At 47.8% G+C, this 21264-nt stretch overlaps 8 protein-coding genes across 8 annotated transcripts; 6 read left to right on the top strand and 2 right to left on the bottom strand.

The window, feature by feature from the left end:
* Window positions 1-26: 26 nt before the first annotated feature.
* On the top strand, window positions 27-411 carry VTN77DRAFT_8756 (uncharacterized protein; the record flags this gene model as incomplete). The annotated part of the gene is made up of 2 exons (XM_069425288.1): window positions 27-180; window positions 248-411. 2 exons carry the CDS (start codon window positions 27-29, stop codon window positions 409-411), a joined length of 318 nt encoding a protein of 105 aa, XP_069274323.1.
* A 1918-nt stretch (window positions 412-2329) lies between these two features.
* VTN77DRAFT_8757 (uncharacterized protein) lies at window positions 2330-2803 on the top strand (the record flags this gene model as incomplete). The annotated part of the gene is made up of 1 exon (XM_069425289.1): window positions 2330-2803. The coding sequence occupies one exon, from the start codon at window positions 2330-2332 to the stop codon at window positions 2801-2803; it is 474 nt and encodes a 157-aa protein (XP_069274324.1).
* Window positions 2804-6713: 3910 nt separating this feature from the next.
* On the top strand, window positions 6714-7910 carry VTN77DRAFT_8758 (uncharacterized protein; the record flags this gene model as incomplete). The annotated part of the gene is made up of 6 exons (XM_069425290.1): window positions 6714-6786; window positions 6897-7127; window positions 7190-7357; window positions 7415-7648; window positions 7707-7774; window positions 7824-7910. The coding sequence occupies 6 exons, from the start codon at window positions 6714-6716 to the stop codon at window positions 7908-7910; spliced, it is 861 nt and encodes a 286-aa protein (XP_069274325.1).
* Window positions 7911-8341: 431 nt separating this feature from the next.
* On the top strand, window positions 8342-8887 carry VTN77DRAFT_8759 (uncharacterized protein; the record flags this gene model as incomplete). Its single annotated transcript, XM_069425291.1, has 1 exon — window positions 8342-8887. The coding sequence occupies one exon, from the start codon at window positions 8342-8344 to the stop codon at window positions 8885-8887; it is 546 nt and encodes a 181-aa protein (XP_069274326.1).
* A 44-nt stretch (window positions 8888-8931) lies between these two features.
* On the bottom strand, window positions 8932-10509 carry VTN77DRAFT_8760 (uncharacterized protein; the record flags this gene model as incomplete). Its single annotated transcript, XM_069425293.1, has 1 exon — window positions 8932-10509. One exon carries the CDS (start codon window positions 10507-10509, stop codon window positions 8932-8934), a length of 1578 nt encoding a protein of 525 aa, XP_069274327.1.
* A 4713-nt stretch (window positions 10510-15222) lies between these two features.
* VTN77DRAFT_8761 (uncharacterized protein) lies at window positions 15223-15981 on the top strand (the record flags this gene model as incomplete). Its single annotated transcript, XM_069425294.1, has 1 exon — window positions 15223-15981. One exon carries the CDS (start codon window positions 15223-15225, stop codon window positions 15979-15981), a length of 759 nt encoding a protein of 252 aa, XP_069274328.1.
* Window positions 15982-16713: 732 nt separating this feature from the next.
* Window positions 16714-17247, top strand: VTN77DRAFT_8762 (uncharacterized protein; the record flags this gene model as incomplete). Its single annotated transcript, XM_069425295.1, has 1 exon — window positions 16714-17247. The coding sequence occupies one exon, from the start codon at window positions 16714-16716 to the stop codon at window positions 17245-17247; it is 534 nt and encodes a 177-aa protein (XP_069274329.1).
* A 1373-nt stretch (window positions 17248-18620) lies between these two features.
* On the bottom strand, window positions 18621-20100 carry VTN77DRAFT_8763 (uncharacterized protein; the record flags this gene model as incomplete). Its single annotated transcript, XM_069425296.1, has 3 exons — window positions 18621-18769; window positions 18818-19903; window positions 19953-20100. The coding sequence occupies 3 exons, from the start codon at window positions 20098-20100 to the stop codon at window positions 18621-18623; spliced, it is 1383 nt and encodes a 460-aa protein (XP_069274330.1).
* Between the last annotated feature and the right edge of the window lie 1164 nt (window positions 20101-21264).

Below are 21264 nucleotides of genomic sequence, written 5' to 3' on the forward strand. Positions count from 1 at the left end.
TTCTAATGGCGCTGTCGATCTCACCAATGACAAGGACCTGGCGGATCATGAAGCTTGCGATGCATCAGCCTTTGTTCCCAAAGAGGGCAGTGGTGCTCATGGCGGAGTGGCCGCCAGACACTGAATCGTGCATTCATCGCACCAATAGTGTGGATATTGGCGTGATGATTGCTGGGGAAAGTATGTCTTTTTTTTTCCCTTTGATTATGTCAAATATTCTGTTTATTTCTGACTCAGAATGACTTAGTTGAGCTGGTTCTGAACAGTAGCAAGACCCATATCCTCAAGCAGGGCAATGTGCTCATTCATCGTGGGACAATGCATGGATGGAAGAATCACAGCGCCACGACGACGGCGCGGATAATTTGCTTCGCTCTGCCGGCTGAGCCTGTTTCTGGGGCGAAGGCCTAAATCGCAGTCATTGCATAGCAGCATTATATGTATGTATTATTGCTTGTCTGTATCAATTTCGAATTGTCAACAGATGCAGCACAGGTATACTGTCTGGTATTTGCCAATTCCATTTCTCTAAGATATATACGACTTTTCTTTCCACTGTAGTTTGTAATTCTACCCGAGTGAGGATGTAGTCTAGTCTGTTTTGAGAGTTTGTATGAGGTCTTCCATTAATCTCGGCTTCACCTTTGCTTTACGCCGTGAGTGGAGTGCGGTAACATATCCGATTTGTTTTTACTTGACACTATAGAAAAGCGAAAAAAAAAAACAGTCTAATAAAGGAAGGTCACTTGTACCTTATTCTGATAACATATGAACATAGAACTGTTAAGGGTCCGATTTAAATTACTCAGATATTCAAAAATTTTAATTCTAAACAGGTACTTTTATTACCCTTGTCCTGTTTACCAACATCTGATAGGTGAACTTTATAGTAAGTCAGGAACTGACCTAAAGATAAATCCTGTATTTCCCGTACCTTATAAGTCTGATAGTGATTAGTAACACTAATAGGAGTTCGAGTAGCGTCTCTAAGAGTCTAAATCCTATAAAAAAAATTTCTCTACACAGTTCATTTTAGAAGACTTCGTCAGCTTAGGATAGATTCTCCATTTCGCTAAGTTGGCATACTAACAAATATATTCCTTCCATATAGAATTTGGAGCCTCTTAGCCACATTGAATGCTCTTCTTCTGGCGTGCCTTCTTCTTCTGGTATATACCTGTATATGTATTAGTATTAATGTGTTTGTATATAGCATAAGGATGGCATGATAGAGATTGACTTCTTAAAGGATTAAGAGATGCCAAGAAGAGTTTATTACAGAGCTTTAGAGTAGTTAGATTCTTGTTGTTTGCTATCTATTCCTTATCAGCCCATCTCTTATATTATAGCTGTTGCTCTTGTATGTAGTAAGATATCTTCTCTCTTTGTTTTTCGGAGTGCTTCTAGCTTTAGTTCTTAATCAATTCAAGTAATAATTCTCCGCTTGACTATGAGGTGGAATGGAGGTACGTACTGTGCATACATACTTACTGGTAGTTATGTGTTACTTGATTATGTGATTAATTACACTTACATTACATAGTACAGAGTAATTACAGCCAATAATACCAAGGTACTCTATAGGGTTTCTGCCAAGTTCTGCCCTATTCTGTTCTGCTCCTGGCTGTGCTGGGTGCTGTGGAGCTGTCGATTATGTCACCATTAAAACGATTGGTGGTGATGAATTAGTTTGATTTTTTGTTTCCTAAAATACGCACACGCCAAACCAATTAATTGCTGGCGCTGTTCCCCACAAAAGCCTAATAATAGTCTTGTATGGAGTACAAAAAAATATGAATAGTCATTCACAGCGATTTGATTGGATTTATTGTATGTACTGACCTCATATTAGATAATCAATCGATTAACTGATTAATTCGAAGTATAGCCCTGTTGGTCGGTTGGTTGGCTCTTTTTATTGCCATTGGCTGGCACAGCCATCTGATGCAGCACAAAGCAAAGCAAAGCCACTGACGGCACAGCACAGCATCTGAGACATTATTCGGTACCTGACTCCAGACAGAACTCATTATTAGCTGGCATCTAGCTCCCTTTTCTCACTTCGTATATTTCCTAGCTCTCCCCTTATCGTACCTCTGCTTCTATCCTGTATCCTCCACCCTTCCATTCTTCGACGCTTGCTACATACAGCTTCAAAAAAAGAACTGACAATCGATCGATTATCAATCCTCTCTTTTTTACTCTGTCGATTGACGCCGCGCCTGTCGGTGGGATACCTACCTACCTACCTCCACTACGATAAAATCCCAACCCACCCTATCGATTAAAAAAAAATCTACAAGTATCAAGGCAAAGTAAAACTCTCAACATGTCGACCACTACCACCGCCGTCTCCGCCACCTCTACACCCGCCAACTGCGGTGCACAGCTCTATGAAATCCCCACGACGGACGCCGCCTGTGCCGTGCCGGCGCAGGGCAACTACTCCGACGTGATGCACCAATGCTGCGGCGTCGCGAGCGTGCAGTCCTACGATAACAACTGCGGCCTGTACTGCCTGGCCCAGGGCCAGTCCGTCGGCAAGCTGGTCAGCTGCCTGACCGAGCATGGAGTCGGCTCCGCGCACGTCTTCTGCAACCACAACCAGACGGCCACAGCGACGGCGTCGGCGACGGGTACCAAGGCGACGGGCGAGTCGTCGACAGCGTCTTCGACGAGCACTGGCTCCTCGTCGACGGCGACCTCGAGTAGTGCAGCGGCAGTAGCAGCGGGGGTGTCCAAGTCTGGACTCGGGGTGCTGGCGCTGCTGTTCTGCTCGACGCTGCTGGGAGCGATTGCTTAATTATAGAGAGAGAGAGAGAAGAATAACACGAAGTCAATGGGAAAATAAGATACCCTCGCCTAGGCTGGCATCCATTGCAATTCCAATGTTGATCTCCCGGTCACGGTGAAGGCTAGGAGAACGGCAAGCTATCAACAGGCGTGTCTTACCTGTATTCATTTCTCCCTTTCCCTTTTCCTTTTCTTTTTCTTTCGCTTCTTTTTATAACCTTTTTTTCTTTTTCTTTTTTATTTATTTTCTTTTCTCTTTCTTCGTCTTCTTTTTTTTTTTATCTTTTATTCCGTCAGTATGTGCAGTACACGTCTGTACATACAAGCGTGCATGTAACATTAGGCTTTGTCTTACTGCAAAACTTAACATGGTGTGCTGTTCCGGTTACTTTCTATAGAGATTCAGATGTCGGCTGATTGAGAAGAAAGGAAGTAAGGAGGTTTGCAAAAATTTATTTTATTCTTTTTTTTTTCTCTGGTGCCCATTTGAGTAAGAATTTCCACTGTGATCCTTACCCTACACATATCCAATCTCATTGCTACTATACTATATAATTATCCTAAGTTACTGTATGCCTGTCTCAGACACTACTTACGTATAGAGCTGCTGCTCTCAGGCACATGACTACTGACATCACAACACATATCGGGAATCTTTGTTCTCAAACTCAGTCTGGTCCTGCATCCTGGATTCGTCGCTTTTCTTCTTGTCGGCTGGACTGTACGTGCGGCCTCGGTAGCGGTTGCTGAAGAACATGTATGCTGAGTACGCGGTCAGCGAGGAGATAATGAAGCTCATGTGGAAAGAACACCGGGTATTATGGATTCTATTTCTCGAAAAAATGGGCAACTTAACAGGAAGAACTAGATAACATCAAGGTTGATGACCTAGCCAACTAGCAGGCCGATCGTAACCGCTCTGATACGTCGGAGCCCGGGACTCTTTGACGACGAAAGCATCGGCAAAGTTGCCCCAACAGTAAGTGGTGCTGCAGACGCAGTATGCTTATTATGATACCGAATTATAAAACTTTAAACGATACAACCGTCCGATCTGGCAGCCGCAGGGATACTGGCCAAAGAAGTATCCGGCAAGTCTCAGATTAGTAGCTGCCTGCAGTTTTCCTGTCGATGATGATGCTACTGGCAGAAAGACGATTGAACTCTTGGCCCTTGAGATGCAGGACTTGCTGATAGCCAAACAGGTTGGTGTAGTTTAGAGCCGTCTTGTCGATGAATTACAAGGCCTGCGTGATGAGGAAGATGGGGAGGATCTTCCAGAGGACGCGGGCTTTCTACAGCCGTTACTCATGCTCATGCAGAAAAAGTGTATGCATATAAATGGGGGGAAAGCTTCATCTTTCATCTACCTCTTCGTCCATGACCTCCAATTGAAGCCCCTCTTGATATTCCTTGTACCCAACAGCATCGTTCTAGCACCATCAGACGAATTTCAAGTCAGCGGTCAGCGGACATCGTTTGATTTATTTAAGCAGGCAGTTGAAGCCTCATTAATCGAAGCAAGCTCGTATTATGCAGTTGGCGAGCAGCATTGTTCTCCTCTACATCGGCATTGCTAGAGAACTCGATCTGGGTATCAACAAGGTGCATTTCGGAATTGGTCTCGACCATAGTTCCAGAACATGTATACTGCAGTGACTAGACCTGACCTAGGTACAATGAAAAGGGCAAAAAAAAAGAGAGAGAGAGAGAGAGAGGGATACAGGTAGGTGAAATAGGGTGGCAATCTATATGCTTATAGTTTCCCCGGACATTATTGTCATCACAGGAATTGACTGATAATTACCCTGGACGGAATACCCCAGATAACAATGATAATTAATGATAATAACAATCAAGCCTGTCCACTGCGGCAACTCGCCTAAATTTGCCCCATTCCTAGAGGCAATCGTTGATCTAGGAGGGGTCGACGAGCGATACATCAAACGCACTCCAGTGAATGATATTCCCCTCTATCTGTACATACGTACAGCATAACTCAATCCTCTACATAACAGAACGATCATGGCAGCCACCGAGCAGACGCAAAAAGATCCTTGCAACGATGGCGACAACGATAACGCTGACGAGTCGTTCCTCGCCAAGCCGTCCGGGTCTTGCTGTTTGGACGGCTCGCTTCACCAAGGACAGCCTCGAGGCAGCTTCATTTCTGTCGCCGAGGTAGACACGTACGTGTCGCGCCCAAGAACCAGCCAAGGCGAACGGACATATTGTCCTCTACTTTCATGATGTCTGGGGGATGTTCACCAACGGCTGGTCATGGATCGCTTTGCAGAGGCGGGTTATCTGGTGCTGGGGTTGGATTACTTTCGGGGGGTACGTACGAACCAAAAACCCTAATTCTGCGTCAGCGACGACAACAACTACTACAAAAGAACTAGCTGAGCTAGTTATTTATTGATTGATCGTGGACACAGGACCCAGTCTGGAAGCACCGCAAGAACCGACACGACAAATCTAACCCAGACTTTGACTACGAGGCATGGAAGAGAAAGCATACTGCGTTCGCGAATGAAGCTGTTCCGAGGTGGGTGAAGGCAGTCAAAGAAGAGTATGGAGGGCCGGAGACGAAGTATGCTTGTGTTGGGTAGGTCGACATCTACCTTATATCGTCTTCCTCGGCGAGCTTACTGGTTTACTATATTCCTCTTGTAGGTATTGCTTCGGCGCCCCATATGTCTGCGACGAGCTTGCCAGTGACACCGTCACGGCGGGCGCTTTTGCCCATCCTGCGTTTTTGAAGGAGCATCATTTTTATAACCTCAAAAGTGAGTGAAAACACTGTCGCTCTTTACGAAAACAGACAAAGACGATTCAATGATGTCTTCTCTTCAGAACCACTCTTCCTCTCCTGCGCCGAGGTGGACCATACATTCGATACCTCCTCTCGTCGACGAGCAGTCGACATTCTGCAAGCAGAGAAGAAAACATATCAGCTGCAACTCTTTTCCGGCGTCGAGCATGGCTTTGCGCTGCGGGGGAACATGGGGAATCCGTATGAACGTACGTTTCCACGCATCAATTATTTGGCATGTTTTTGTGTTCAGGGAACTGATATCTAACATCACATGTTCTCTTTTTTTTCCCCTTCTAGGTTACGTCAAAGAGTAGAGCTTGAAAGATTTTGTCGCGTGGTTTGATTTTTGGTTGTCGCAGTAGTTGCCAGTGGAGAGAGAGGGCATGGCAATTTGAATTTCAATTTCAGTTATACAGTTTTGTTTGCTTGACAGGTATAACGAAGATGCGACTATAAGGTATTTTCCTGACAGGGAAAGTATGTTCATTGAGGTATTGTATCTACAGTACTGTCTGTCATTTTTCTGACCAAGTAAAATAGCTTCTCTGGTCATTATATGCTAGTTATTACATTTCTTACTCATTCTGCTTTCCTTCTTTCTTTTTTTTCTTTCGTTTCCTTCCTAATTTGTTTATATTTGATTTATTTTCAGTCGTTTTCAGTACAAGCCAGACCAACTGATTAAGAAAACTTCATGACTGCACTAGCTCGAATATCGTATCTTCCAGCAATAAACAAATGCATAAAAAAAGCGTAAATCAAAAATACTTCGACTGGCTGACTGAATCGTCATCCATCATGTGCCTCTTCCCCGCTTTGACGATCAACTGGGGTAGAGGGGTATGGCAACTTTAGGCGAGTGCCCGAGTGAGGGATCGGACTGTCCTCCGTGGAGCCCTAACTGGCTGATCGTATTGGTGGTGATGTTGTATTTGATTGATTGACCAGTGATGCTAATTAATAAATCCTACAGTACAACAGGCATATTTGCCATTGACACGTCGAGTCTCTGTGTCGATATTTTTCTTCCTTTTTATGTACTGTATATGATATCTACGTAGCTAGTCTGACCTAACGATACCCCATCGAGAAAACAGGTGAAATGGCCATCCCTAAAGCATTCGACTTCACCAATGAAGTCGCCATCGTGACGGGCGCCGGCTCGCGCATGCCTGGTGAGCCTCCGTTTGTTTGTTCTCTCCCCGGCACATAATCCTCAACCCTCCGCCTCTTCTAACGAACTCAGAAGGAGTTAATTCTTCGAGTTTCTAATGACTCATTCCAGGAGAGATCGGAAACGGAAGAGCCACAGCCATCCTCCTGGCTCGCCACAGGGCCAAAGTCGCGCTGGTGGACTACAACGTTGAATGGGCCCGGGAAACCAAACGCATGATCGATGCCGAGGGCGGGATTTCGGAAATCGTTCAGGCGGACGTCACTAATGAAGAGTCGTGCAAGAATGCGGTTGCCAGGACGGTGCAACTCTTCGGCACGGTGCATATCCTGGTCAACATCGGTAGGCAGCAACTCCAGGCGACTCCGTCTGACTTCTACTGACGCTGCTGTGTCTTTGGATAGTTGGCGTCGGAGGCGCAATGGGTGACGCGACCAAGGTTGATCTGACGGCATGGGACCGCGACTTCAAGATCAACGTCACAAGCATGGTCCTGATAAGTCGGCACGTCATTCCCGAAATGCGGAAGAACGGCAGAGGCGCCATCGTGAATATGTCGTCCGTCAGCGGGCGTAAGCGGCAACGATCCCTGTTCGTTTCTCCAGTTGTATCTCTCTGATAATGTCCAGTTCTCGGAGGCAACCCAAGCCTCCTCTACCCCACGACAAAAGGCGCGATTATCCAGATGACTCGCGCGATGGCTGCCCAGCATGGCCACGAGAATATCCGCGTCAACTGCGTCGCGCCGGGGATGGTCTTCACGCCCATGGTCCGAGGGAGAGGGATGACGGCGGAGATGCGCCAGGCTAGGATCAATCAGAATCTGCTCAAGCGGGAGGGCACTGCGTGGGACGTTGGCTATGGTAGATATCTTTCTTTCTTTATTCGGTCTCTCGGACTAAATTGACTGACTTGTTGCAGCAATTCTGTTTCTCTGCAGCAAGGAGGCGAAGTGGATTACCGGGGTGGTTCTGCCGGTGGACGCAGGCGTAAGTATTCCACCTAGCTGTTTAGATACCGACAGCTGACAGTCTCTAGACAACAGCAGGAAAGGCAGATCGACCGGCGCTGAAGGCGGATACGTTCGCTGAGCAGAATACTGGCATCCCCAATAGCAAGCTGTAACGATCTCCCCGATATATAGAGGGGTCATTCGACAAGGAGGATCGAAAAAGCGATGTAAAAATGAACTAAATTAAATCAAATTAAAGGAAAAGAGAAAAAAAAATAAATCATCTGCATGATGAATTGTCGTCCCTGTAAGGATCCATTTAGGGCTCTTATTCAGCCTGTTCTGATAAGGTAGATAGCTTCCTTGAAGTAAATAAAGTGGGACAAAACGTCAGAGAGGATTAAAGAGTAATCATTGATATCAAGATAAAAAAAATTGGCGAATTCCTTCAAGCATTGATACGAAGCATTCGACAGAAGAGCAATTGATCATGGCTAGGGCATCACGTGCGACTCCGCACTCTACCCCGGACTCCCCCAGATCTCCACACTTCTCCAGACTCCTCCAGACTCCTCGATAAGATGGTCGACCCCCCTCGTGAGGTATGATTCAGCTATCATTGCCTAGCCATGCCTATCCTCCATCGACAGATGGTTTGTTCGAGCTGCCGTCGCCGCAAGCACCCGGTGCGATGGCGCCATTCCCAGCTCCTCGACCTGCATGTCCAGCCATCTCCCCTGTCTCTACGAGAAGGTCCCATCAATTGCCTATGTGCACTCCCTGCAGGGACGCGTCAGACACCTCGAGAGGCAGCTGCAGCAGTTGCAGTCAAATACGACTGCTGGATCGGTGGCCCATTCAGAGGACGAGGTTTGGATCAGCATCAACTTCTTTTTCATTTTCATTTACACTTCTCTCTTTCTTTCTTCTTCTTCTTTTGACCGGCCCATTTTGCAGGAGGCCCATTTACTGTCTATCTATCCTATTTATTCTCTTAAGGAAAGCCCCTACCTACTTGAATGTGAAGAAAGAGTTGATTTACTTTAGAATAATATCCTATCTATTACTATCTCATTTACTAATAAGAGTGCAGATCGACATAAAATTAGCCCATTTGGCGGCAGGAGGAGAACTGGTACTTTGGATATAGCATCCAACGTATGGCTTGAGTACGAATAATATTTTAACTGTTTATTATCCTGAGGCTATGCCGTAGTCCTCCTTGATGATATCGGCCGCCTTCTCCGCCACGGCAAAGACGGTCGCCTGGATGTTGCCTCTCGGCACCAGAGGGAAAATACTTGCATCGACGACTCGGACATTCTTCGTCGCATAGACGGTCAGACGAGGATCCACGACGCCGCCATCCTCGCGCGGCATCATCGCACACGAGCCGCTGACATGGTACATGGACATGACCAGCTCCTTGCAGAGCTCCTTCGCCTTTTCCAGATCGGTCACCCGTGTAGGAGCGTGCAGGCGCTGGCCCCCTTTCTTAAGGAGCGACGCCATGGGCTCTGTCTCGGCGATCTTCTCCGTCCACATAGCGTGGCGCGCCGTCAGCTCCAGGTCGACGGGATGGAGAAGAATGCCGCTGTCAATCGCCGGGGGCTCTTTTGGATCTGCCGACTGCAAATGCACGGAGCCCCGCGAGAGGGGATAACTCAGGAAACAGAGTATGGTGATGAAGTGGCCTGGGTGGCTCATCCCAAAGATTCCCTTGGGACAGGGTCCTTCCCTCGGCAGCATCTGGAAGGGTGCAAGGATGTACTCAGCCGTGGGCTCATCCGTGTCTGTCAGAAGCTGCCGCAGCACCTCGTACTGCTTCTTCTGTGCTGTCGGTTTTTCTCCGCTGTCGATCTGCTGCTGCAACTGCGTTCGCAGCTCCGGTGGCGCATCCAGACAGGACAGGAAAGCAGCCGCGAAAGGCACCATTCCCAGCGGCCCCGAGCCGTCTTTCTGATATTTTGCCATGGCCTCCGCGGCAACGTCAGGGTTGCGAACCATATCACCCGAGAGCATCCCGTCGGCGACCTCGTATCCAAAGGAGACACTGCCATGGTCCTGGAGGTTTTCTCCGACGCTTTTGTTGTCCACCACCATGTCGATCCCGTGGGCGCGGAGGCGGTCGGCGTCTCCGATTCCTGACAGTTCTAAGATCTGGGGAGTCTGGGTGGCTCCGGCTGCGAGGATGACGTCTTTCGTGACCAGGATCTTGTATGTATTGCCGCCTTTCGACGCCTGGACCCCCGTTGCTACGACGAAGTCGCCTTTGCGTCTCAGCAGCAGCTTTTCCACCAATGCACCCGTCACCACCCGCAGGTTGGGCCGCTTCTGCGCGGACTCTCCAAAGTATGCGGTGCCGGAATGGCTTCGCGTGCGGGTGTTCGGGTCGACGGCGCTAGGGTTGATGAAGGCGCCCTTCCCAGCACCGTTGATCGGATCTTCCGTCAGTGGGAAGCCGAGGTTCTTGAACGTCTCGAGCCATGCGGCGTGATATGGCATGTACTCTTCGCAGAAGGACACCTGCACGGGACCGTCGCTGCCCTGATCCCTCTGGTCGTACTTTATTCCCTTCAGGAACTCACGATCCCTCTGAGATGGCCCCGTGGCGGTCTGGAACTTGCGAATATAGGGAGCCAGATCGTCCCATCCCCACCCGGGATTCCCCAGCTGTTTCCAGCCGTTGATTCCGACCTTGGACGGGTAAACGATCATGCCCAGGTTGATGGCCGACGAGCCGCCTAGGGTTCGACCCTTGGACAGCAGCATTTGCCGACCGCCGAGCTGGTCCTGCAGACACAGACACGAAGAGGTCAGTCCGGCCTCCCACCTGGACGCAAGGACAGGTAAATACCTGCCTGGGGAACCGATCGGAAGTCCCAGTCGAGAGCGGGATCCTCGTACGTGGAGGTCGCGAGGCCGGGCGCCTTCAGTCGCAGATCATCAAGGCTGTTGGTACCAGCCTCGAGCACGAGGACACGGACATGAGGGTCTTCAGTCAGTCGGTTGGCAACGACGAGACCGGCGGTGCCTCCTCCGACGATGATGAAGTCGAAGACGGCGTCTTCCAGCCCGGCGGCCGAGTCGGTGTCAATGGAGGGAGACATGGAATGATACGACAAATGATTTATTTCAAGCGCTCGCTGGCTTTGAGCGCAAATAATGTCTACGTGCCCAGTCAGTGCTAGGCTGATTGCTTGTTCACGAATGATTAATTAATAACCTGCACCGTCATTAGTAATGTGAATGTGTTGACAGTCTTAGCTTTCCCTCGTTCGTCGTTCAGATCGGTTACATCGTGGGTACGTAATGCTGGCCTGGCTGTTCACCAGACTAGATTCTGATTTGTTGGCCGGTATAAGCCCATTTTTCTACGAAACCTGCATATTCAAGGGGATAATTTCTCAAAGGTATCATATACTAACAATGGTTAAATTGCATACTATTATGTAGAAAGCCTTTTCTCGGTAGGGTCTTGAAAATATACTTAAGCTGACTATTTAGGGTTAAGGTGCCAAGAATGGTAATATCATGCCATGCCTTGCCACGCCTCAGTCGACTGTTATGACTGATTAATTGATTGCAATGCTGAGCAAGGTAATTGCAGTGACGTTGCATAAGGCCGTTATTCCCTGGTACAGTGCACTGTAGCGCGCACACAGCAGGAAAGGGGGAGTAATGACAGTCATGAAGGTAACACACATAATTATTCATCAGTTTCATCCATTCATGGACAAGCAAAATACAAGGAATGGCGAAGAGCATACATACACGCACCTCCAGATTCAAGACAATTAAAATCAAAAGATAAGAGGTAAGAAAATGAAGAACAGTGAATAAAGATACAGTCTGGATGGACAGTAAATTGCAGCGGCAGTCCTTTTTTTATTTTTTTTATTTTTTTTAGCTGTATACTTATAATTTCAGTTGAAGGGAGAATGTGTGCACTGGTTGGTCAATAGACGATCTTGATTAGAGCCTGCAGTCTTAATTATTTATGTAAATATACAAGATCGATCTAATCCGATGAGGATGTATGTACATAACAGACTTAAGTACTGTACGTACCTAAACTACCTAGTAGGGACAGTCCACCCTAGTCTAGTTGACTTGACACGACTACATAAAACTAATCTATTGTCTGTATGTAGATCTATGCAGGATGGTGATTATCCATTGTAAACCATCCAATAGGTAATGTGTATATCTGAATATATTCATTCGCACAGGACATATCATTCTATCCTATTGTTTGTTCAATGCATACGAGACAATCGACAGCACAGTACATATATATACATGCATGCATACATACATACATACACCTAACAATTTCTATGTACAGTACAATTTATACAATTTATACAGTCTGTACCATCTGTCCACTTTTACCTCTCTCCGTTCCTCTTATCCTGCCCTTCTTCCTATCCTGATTTCGATACAACACTCCCATCCACCAATCATCCTATCTCATCCAGGCACCCTATCCATTCCACTTAACCCCCCCTCCTGACTTCGACTACTCAGTGGGCTCACCCAGCGACTCCAGCTTCTCCTGCGCCTGCTTCTTGCCCATGTCGGTGTTGTTAGGGTTGTGGATGGCACTGATGAAAATTAATGTCAGCTAATCCACCCTGACTTTTCCGACACGTTCGCTTTTTCGTGTAGGTTGGCTTATGGCCTCCTTCTCGGGGATGAGAACAGGAATAGGAACATTCCCGGGCTGGAATGGGCTGTTATGTAGGGAGAGGGTCTACTCACGCCTTCAACCCCCTAACCACATTCGTCCGATTCTTCATCTCGCCGGTTCTCGACTGCACAGGCGAGCGCTCCGCGCTGGTGCTCCTGCTCCTGCTCCTGCTCCTGCTGGTAGCAGGGCTGCGACGAGCGCTTCGCCGGCCGCCGTACTCAGTGGTGCCGTAATCCGTCTCACCGAATTGCTCCGCCAGCACCGAGCGCGCGCGCTGCTTGGCGGGTTCCGAGACGCGCGGGTTTCGGATCGCTCTGTGAAGGAGGCATGTAAATGTATTAGTATCAGTACTGAGCTGACATTGTCTGATGATAGGCGAGGGCGATGAACTCACGCCTTGTAACCCCGCTCCTGGTTGGCAGGGTCTGGGGAGGTGGATCTTCCGCGAGGCATTTTATTTATGTTCAACGATAACGCTGTGATAAACAGTATGCTGTCTGTAAAGGCACAAGTTTGCGATATGTACGTATGTACAGGTTCGATGCGATATATACAAGATATGTCGAAATTAAAGGAAAACAAAGCCGGGTTCTCGGGATCGTAGACGGTTTAAATAGCTGGCCAGGAACACATTATTCAATAGTCAAGTTCATGAAATCATCTAGTCTGTCACCTAGGCCATCTGATTGATTGATCCTGTCTACAGGGGTAATATAGATGATATTACTTGATCTTCGCTGTCTGCGTGGTGGTGGCTGGTGGCTGGTGTATGTCATCCGCCACAGGGGGCGGAGGCGAGGCAGGCAGTGTCGTCATCCATCTCGGATATGAAATCCGGTCCATCGTTTATCATTTCTATCCTGAGGGTGGTCGATGGTGACCCATTGTTTTGACTTGACTTGCTGTGGTAGACGGCCTTCTAGAAGTCTTCTCCCGCTGGCGGGAAATAAGCTTAATTTTGTTTTGTTTCTTAGATGAATTGCGTCATCTGTTTTGAGCGAATCAGGCCGAACCTTTAAAAAAAATAAAGAAAGAATGTCAACCGGAGATACGTTCCGGCCAGACCAGTGTGGCAGGCAGGCAAATTATCTGGGTAGTTCAGTGGTCAGTATAAATAACCAACCTCGTGCACGATGCTATTGGAGATAGAGTGATATGTCATGGTTGCGTCAGGTGAACTATTCATACGCCCAGTAGTAGAGAAATAAACCATGCAAATAACACTTACCCCCAAGATCTAGGTAGTCGACGAGTTCTAGTGAGACTCGCATATGTACAGCCATGTTTCAAGTTTGGCATGGGTCCATTTCCCCGAAGAACCAGCATATTCTGGACCTAGTTCGTTCAACAAATGTTATATTAAGAGTAATTTCAAATAGGTCTCGAGTGGGAGAACTAATCAAATTATTTTTTTTCTTATATATATATATATATATATTATTTACCTGGAGTCTATATGTAATGAGAAATATTGGTTTTTCTTGAGGGATAAAAGTCATCTAAAATTTCGTAAAAAAGAGAATATCTGAAATTAACTCCTTAATATGACTTATTTTAGATAAAAATTATATCGCGTATTCTTCCTATATAATAGTGTTTTCAGGATTAAATTTATGGTTTTAATTATTTTATCACTCATAGACAAAAACTAAGAAGATTTACACAAAAACTCCAACATGATTTACTCTTGCGTCTATAGTCTAAAATATTTTTTTTTAGGTTCATGATGGAGGACTTTGCCTACTTCGTACATGTGTGCAAACAAAGAGGACATGCGTGTGCCTTGGCACGCCTTTTGCCTGAGTCCGGACTCTGCAACATTGTACTAATTTTCTGATTTTAAATATATTTTCCTGGTCGTCTTTTAGGAAACTATCCAAATAATACCTCTCTCTGAGGGATTAGTAGACTTGCATATGCAAGGAACAAGCCAAGGGTCACCTGATAGCGCCAGGGTTACAATGCATCGGAGTTTAGAAGGCATTCCCGGGGAGTTAATTACTTAATTACGTACAGAATAAGTGCCCCGCATGGGGAAGTTTCCATTTCAGTTCTAATGCAAGCAAGCTAAAACCTGCGGTTATCAGTCTGGACTCGAATCGAACTTGGATCCAATAGCTGCTGGTTCGTGAATATGAAGTCGCTCCTGGGCATAAAGAAGCAGACACAATTCTGCATGTAGGTGAAGTTGTTTCTGATGTCTACTTGCTTCTAGAAGGAAGGAAAACGACTGCTAATTGATTACGGCATGTGCTGAATCCTGCGACATGCCAAGCGCCCCCCGTCATTATTATTTCGTCAGCAGCCCCAACAATCATCTTGACGTTACATCTGGCAATCTTCCGGCTATCTGCCGGAGATACTTAATATCCCCCACCTGGAGGTCGTGGAGATGTCCCAAATAGGAGAGTGGATCTGGTGCTCCTGAAACAATCCAAAGTCTAATTAAGGTTATTCTGGCTGATTCTTCAGGCACTGATGCGTTTCAATGGTGGATTAACGCTGACAGGGGAAACAGGACAAACAAGTCAGACTGCCGGCCCCCAGCTAGTCAGCCAGTATCCTGCTGGCTTACCTGCCTGGGTAATGGAGGCTGCTTCGCGAGCACCGGTAGCGGGGAATCTGATGCAACCATGCTGGTTATGCTGGTGGCCTGCTTAAGCATGATGGATACCAGCATTATCTGATGAAGATTGATATAAAGACGTGCTTCTCCTGTCTTCATAGTGATACACCACGCCAACTCAGTCACATCCATATTCCACTTCGAGACCTCTTCAATCGATCTCACCATGGCTCCTGCTCGCACCCTCCTCAGCCTGGCCGCTCTGGCCACGCTGTCCTCCGCCCTCAACCCCAGCTGCGCCCCTGGCGGTAACTTCGACATGAGCTACTGGGAACTGCAGCTTCCTATCGGCTCGACCGGCGACCCGACCACCATCCCCTCCAGCGAGCTGCAGGGCTGCGATGGCTACCAGAACTACAGCTACTTCTTCACGGAATCCGGCGACGGCGCGCTGGTCATGAAGGTGCCCGGCTCCCCCTCGTCGAGCGGCTGCGTGACGACGCCCAACAGCCAGCACTGCCGCACGGAACTGCGCGAGATGGACCCGTCGACCGGCGCCGCGGCCAGCTGGGATCCCAACGCGGCCACGAACCGGCTGCAGGTGACGCTGGCGGTCGAGCAGCCCGACAACAGCCAGTACGGCACCGTCATCGGCCAGGTGCACATCGACGACAGCGTCTCGAGCAAGCCCGTGTGCGAGCTGTACTACAACTCGAACGGCGACCTCACCATGGGCGTCGAGCAGACGCGCAGCGGCGGCGACGAGGTTTTCACCCAGGTCGGCAACGTGCCGGTGGGCACGCAGTTCACCTACGAGATCCGCTACGAGAGCAACGTCCTGAGCGTGAGCATCAACGGCGGCGCCCAGCAGGAGCTGTCGACCTACTCGCTGGATGCGCCCCCGAGCTACTTCAAGGCCGGCAACTACAACCAGGGCAGCAGCGCGTCGGACGTGCACTTCTTCGCCATCACTGTGCAGCACTAGTCGGAGACTAGCAGGATGGGAGGTTACTGTCATGTCTGTTGATATAGACATGTATACTGCAAGTCAATTGCTGAAGGAAATACATGTACATAATTACTTCCTTATTCTCTTTTTGTGAAATAGCAATAATTGGGCTACCAATTGAGACTACTGTACATACATACTCCGTACTGTAAGATCCTGAAGAGCTTATCATCCAAATATGGTTTTCTTTGGGTTCTTCCTATCTATGAAGTTTAACCCACCCAACCACTAGAGCACGTAGTAATTAATTAAGCCCAGGGTGATTTGGGTTTGGTTACGAAAACATTGTCCACGTCCATGAGCACTTGCTACGTCATAACTGAACTAGGCCGGGCAGGTTTCCAGCGCAATTTCACACTGGATTGAACAAAGAAATCAAGTCGAAGATAGATCCATTGTGCCCTTTACTTTGAACACCAACCAAGACATTTATTTTATTCATCTTTGGTTATTGTGTCAGCTATTTCCTGCCAAAGGAATTATCAGCTTTTATTCGTTCTCGCTCAATTGAGCTCCAATCAATTCAAACAAACGAACGACGAATCGAATCAAATTAATCGTATCTACGAGTTGTCTTTCTGTACTGTACGTACTGTACGTAAATCAGGGACCCTGCCTGGGACAAAAGACCAGAAAAGAATGAATCGATGCTTACTAAATGTGGTATTATTATCTATGTTGACAGTGAATTGAACCAACAACATCAACATGTCCCTCCTCTTCCTCCTCGAGATTAGAACCCTCATCTTCTTCCTCCTCCTGATCAGCTACTGCACCTCCGACTCACCCCCCGATTCCAACACAGGCGCAGCCACCCCCTTCTCCCCCAAGAACAAAGTCTGCGGAACCTTCCAATCCTGCCACCACCTCTGCCACCACAAGGCCTTCCACCCGTCATTGTCCGGCAGCAGCGTCTTTTTCGCCTGCGACGTGCACTCCGACCACAACTACGAGGTTCTCTACTGTGGCAACCCCAGCCAGAAGAAGGGTAGTCAGTCCGCTGCTGTGGATGCCCAGGGGATTGACGTCCCCACGCAGCGGATTCTCTGCTCAAATGCTGGTGGACGGCTCTGTGGGCAGGGGAACCGTACTCGCTGCTTGCTGCCGAATGCCCTCTATGGTGAGTATAATAGTGAGTGTGTCACCGGCCAGGGACTTGTCACTCATGGCAGGACTTTTGCCGGGCATGTATATTCGCAGGCGTTTCGATTGGCCGGGTGTGAGGATTACGGTAGTAGTTAGTCAGTCACTATTTAATCTAGAGGGTGGAATGGAATTACTTGGTCTATAGGTAGGTAGGTAGGTTTTTACCTCTTGAGGAAATGATGCAGATTCTGGGAATTTGAATTCAATTTCCAGTCACGTCGTTGGTTGACTGTATGCTATGCTATGCTATTCCTAATCCTGATCCTAATCCTATGCGATGCTATGCTGCAACGTTGCCATTACAGTCAAGTCTAAGCTTACACATGGCTCTTTTGATTTTTCTTTTATCTACCTCAGTTGAATAGAGAATCTATCAAACTACGTATGCAGCGATCAATCAGACTGCAGAGGCGACATGACCAGATCACTGGTTGTACTAATTGATAGTTCATATGAGATCAATCAGCGAGTGTTTTTATTTATTTATTTATTTATTTATTTATTTATTTATTTATTTATTTACAAGGAGGCATATGGGAATCAGTCTATCTATAGCCTGCGTATAAGTATAGCTTATATCAGGTCCCAGGGCCTTTCCTATCCAACCAACTATAGTACCATACCCTTAGGATGAAAATTCCGGCCTTACTCTTTATAAAATGAATTACCGCTAAAAGTAATACTATCAACTCATACGCTCTTATTGCGACTCCTTGGTATATTTTGGTTAAGGGATCTTACTGATTAATAGGTATGACAACGTGAAGAGGATGCAATATATATTCTACGCTATTCATCTATGCCCTAACTGTCCTGGACTATCTATAAGGCCTTACTTTGAGTATTCGGTATAAAATAAGAAGATATTATATGCCTCTAACATCTATTAAACTATCTTGCCGAAGTAAGGGTAATAATACTAAATAGTATTAGTATGTATATGTTCATAGTAGTTTTGAACCAGCTTATAAAAAATAGCTTGTTATTAATTCTTATAACATATGTGGAATAGCGAAGAGTTATGGACGTTTATTATTAATAGCTTTATGACATGCTTCGTTATAGTAATATTATCTTAGAAGCAATATCATGGTTAAACCAGAAAGGCAGAAAGAAGGGTAACTTTGATTCATTGTAGTAGTGACCAACCAGATCAAGGGGGAAGTCGATCCGATCGTAAGGTGCCCATCCTGGCTTCTTCCATAGAATGGCCTACTACACCCCAGCACCACGTTGAGATGCGAGCTTATCACTGGAGTCATATGAGATAGAGTCTCTCAGCATATAGATATCATTCAGTATTTGACAGCAAACGTATCTAATCTCGTATACTTTATAAAGAGCAAACGTCGGCTGTCGCGATTCTAATACATTTGTACAAGATACATATCCCACAAGGTCGTCACCGTCGTGTTCGTGTTCGTTCGAGTTCTTCATGGTCAGCCAATTTCGTCTGGCTACTCGTCCAGCTACTTCCCCCGCGTCATCTTCCACCTCATGATCCAGCTCGCAAAGGGATACAGCACCATGGAGGCCCCCACCCACGCAAACAAGATCCCAAAGTCGAGCCCCATGCGCGAGTGCGTGTCGAACAGGATCGTCCGCGACGCTTCGACAACTGTCCAGATTAGTACGTACAAGCAAAAGAGGGGGGAAGGCTGCTTACTCCGATGAAGCGGCCACGCATACCCCCACGCAAAGAACCCCGGCGCCAGATCCAGCGAGTAGAACCCCGTCGACACGTTCGTGATAACCCAAAAGATCAGCCACATCGCGCTCCACGGCTGCCCCAGGATCATCGCCATGTTCTCGCTCGGCAGCCCCAGCGCCGCCATCCCCATCCAGTTCAGCATCCAGTACACTACGAACGAGCCCCTCCCGTAGCGATTCGGGTTCGTCGCTGTCGTCGTCCCCGTCACGGAGTCATTCGAGAACGGGATCTGGAACGCGAGCGACACGAACGAGTAACAGAGCGACAGGAAAAAATACGCCACGATGTTGGACACCATGCGCCAGACGATCAGGTGCAGCGGATGCAGCGGCCGGTGATCCTTGCTCTGGACGAGCAGCGCGTGCACGGGCATCAAGAACGGGAAGGTGAAGAACGAGATGATAATCAAATAGATCAGGCCGATCGTGACGGACGGCGTTTCTACCGCAGGCACGAACGGACGAAGGTCGAGCAGCGTGAAGCCAATGGCCGGGTTAACCGCCTGCGGTACCCGAAAGATATCCTGGCTGGACGCGTTCGCGCTCAGCATCTGCACCCAATGCGCTCCGAAGCCGCTGGCCACGGGGATGAGGGTGTCCAGCAGCGCCGGCAGGATAAAGCTCGTCATCGTGTTCTGGTCCCGAGCCGTATTGTAGATCACCTGTGTGGCGCCGGCAGGATCGTATGACGAGTTCCCCTCGTTGATCGCGGAGCGGAGGAGCGCGGTTGCATTGGCATTGACGATGATCGCGGCATACGCGTGCTCGTCATAGACGCGCTGTCGGACGACAAACGGGTCATAGTCGAATTCTTCAGCCGACAAGACAGTCCATCCCAGACGATCGTAGGTCGAGGGATGCATAGTAGCGAAGGCATTGGTGATGAAGGGGCCGACGACCGGTGTCGTGGTATTGTAGGGAGCCACCTTCCCGTCAAAGTCGACGATCCAAGTCGTCAGCGCCGGCAGGTTTTGTTCGACCCCGAAGAGAACGCCCCAGTAGAGCGACAGCACCGCGAGGATGAAAGTCGCAAGGCCGAGGACTGAACGAATGGTCAGCCAGGGGCAGGTGATATGAGGAATAGAACTCACCGGTCAGCGCCCATCGCCGCAGCACCTGCCAACGAACATCCCTCAGTTCGTGATGGAAGAATCCCACCGTATTATTACGCTCGGTGGACCCCCTGCCATTGGCATGGCCCGTCTCGACGCCTTCCTCTTTCGCACCGGCCGGTGACATGACGCTCGTCTTGTATTGCGCCTCGTCTTATAGATATCCGTCAATGTATGTGCTTGTCAATTGCAATGGTCTCTGCAGGCTCAGCTGAATGATTTCAGTTTCACAGGCTTGTCGTTCAAATCCACATCCGGGGTTTGGAAGTATGCGTGCGGGGAGTGACGGACGTTGTCTGCCGCTCCAGACTCCATGAGCAAAGAGTCCGGGAGCAGGGAGATGCCCTTTTAGCAGAAGGCCCTGCAACGGCGACAGATATTCGCCCCAGAGAGGCAGGCTATCCTCTCGGGATCCGAACACTCGGCCGTGCGGTCATCTCGTGTTGTGTGACGGTGCTGATGGCCGTCTCCACGAACGACGTCATTTGTTATCGTCGACATCCATTCATCGCTCGCGCTCCCGGCGTTAACTCGTAAGACCGATCCCGAGGCCGAGCGAGAGAAACGTAGGCGACTCGGAGAGAAGTCCTCTCGGTACTCACTCGTCTCGTTTCAATTGAACCGACCAGTAGAAGCAATTAAATAATGAGTGACCTCGACAATCAGTGATGATAGTGAGCATTGAGCCAATCCCGTCTAGGCCCGCTTCTTCCCCGCAACAACGTTGTTCCGCATCGATAGACTGACTCACCACGTGATCGGGTATTGGGCCAATACAATAATTACCGATCTTGCATTCATCAATCAGATGGAAGAGACACAATGGACAACAGTCTGTGAAACACTTTCACATGCCGGTAAATTCAATATCGACATGTTGGTAAGACATTTCCTGCCTGCACATATCAGGAAAGCAGGGAATTTCCCTGCTGTTGTTAAATATGTATTCCCATAGTCTTCGAAATTTCGATGCAAGCTTCGATGGAGTACAGTATTAGCTACAGGATATTTTTACGGGTATGGATGGACTTCATTCACTGTATGTACGTACTATGTTTTACCCGATAATGTAAATCACATACCTTATAATAGTCATTTGTCTCGAAACTTGGTATGACCGATCCATGTGTAAAACAAAATATATAAATCCAGAAAGGCACCCAGGACTGACTCAGTTGTGTGTCGACTGGAAAGTGCTGAGATTCAATAAACGCCTGAATAATAATAATAATAATAATAATAATAATAATAATAATAATAATAATAATAATAATAATAATAATAATAATAA

Source organism: Rasamsonia byssochlamydoides, assembly GCF_041956645.1.
Source record: "Rasamsonia byssochlamydoides strain NRRL 3658 unplaced genomic scaffold VTN77scaffold_78, whole genome shotgun sequence".
Classification (NCBI taxonomy): Eukaryota; Fungi; Ascomycota; class Eurotiomycetes; order Eurotiales; family Trichocomaceae; genus Rasamsonia; species Rasamsonia byssochlamydoides.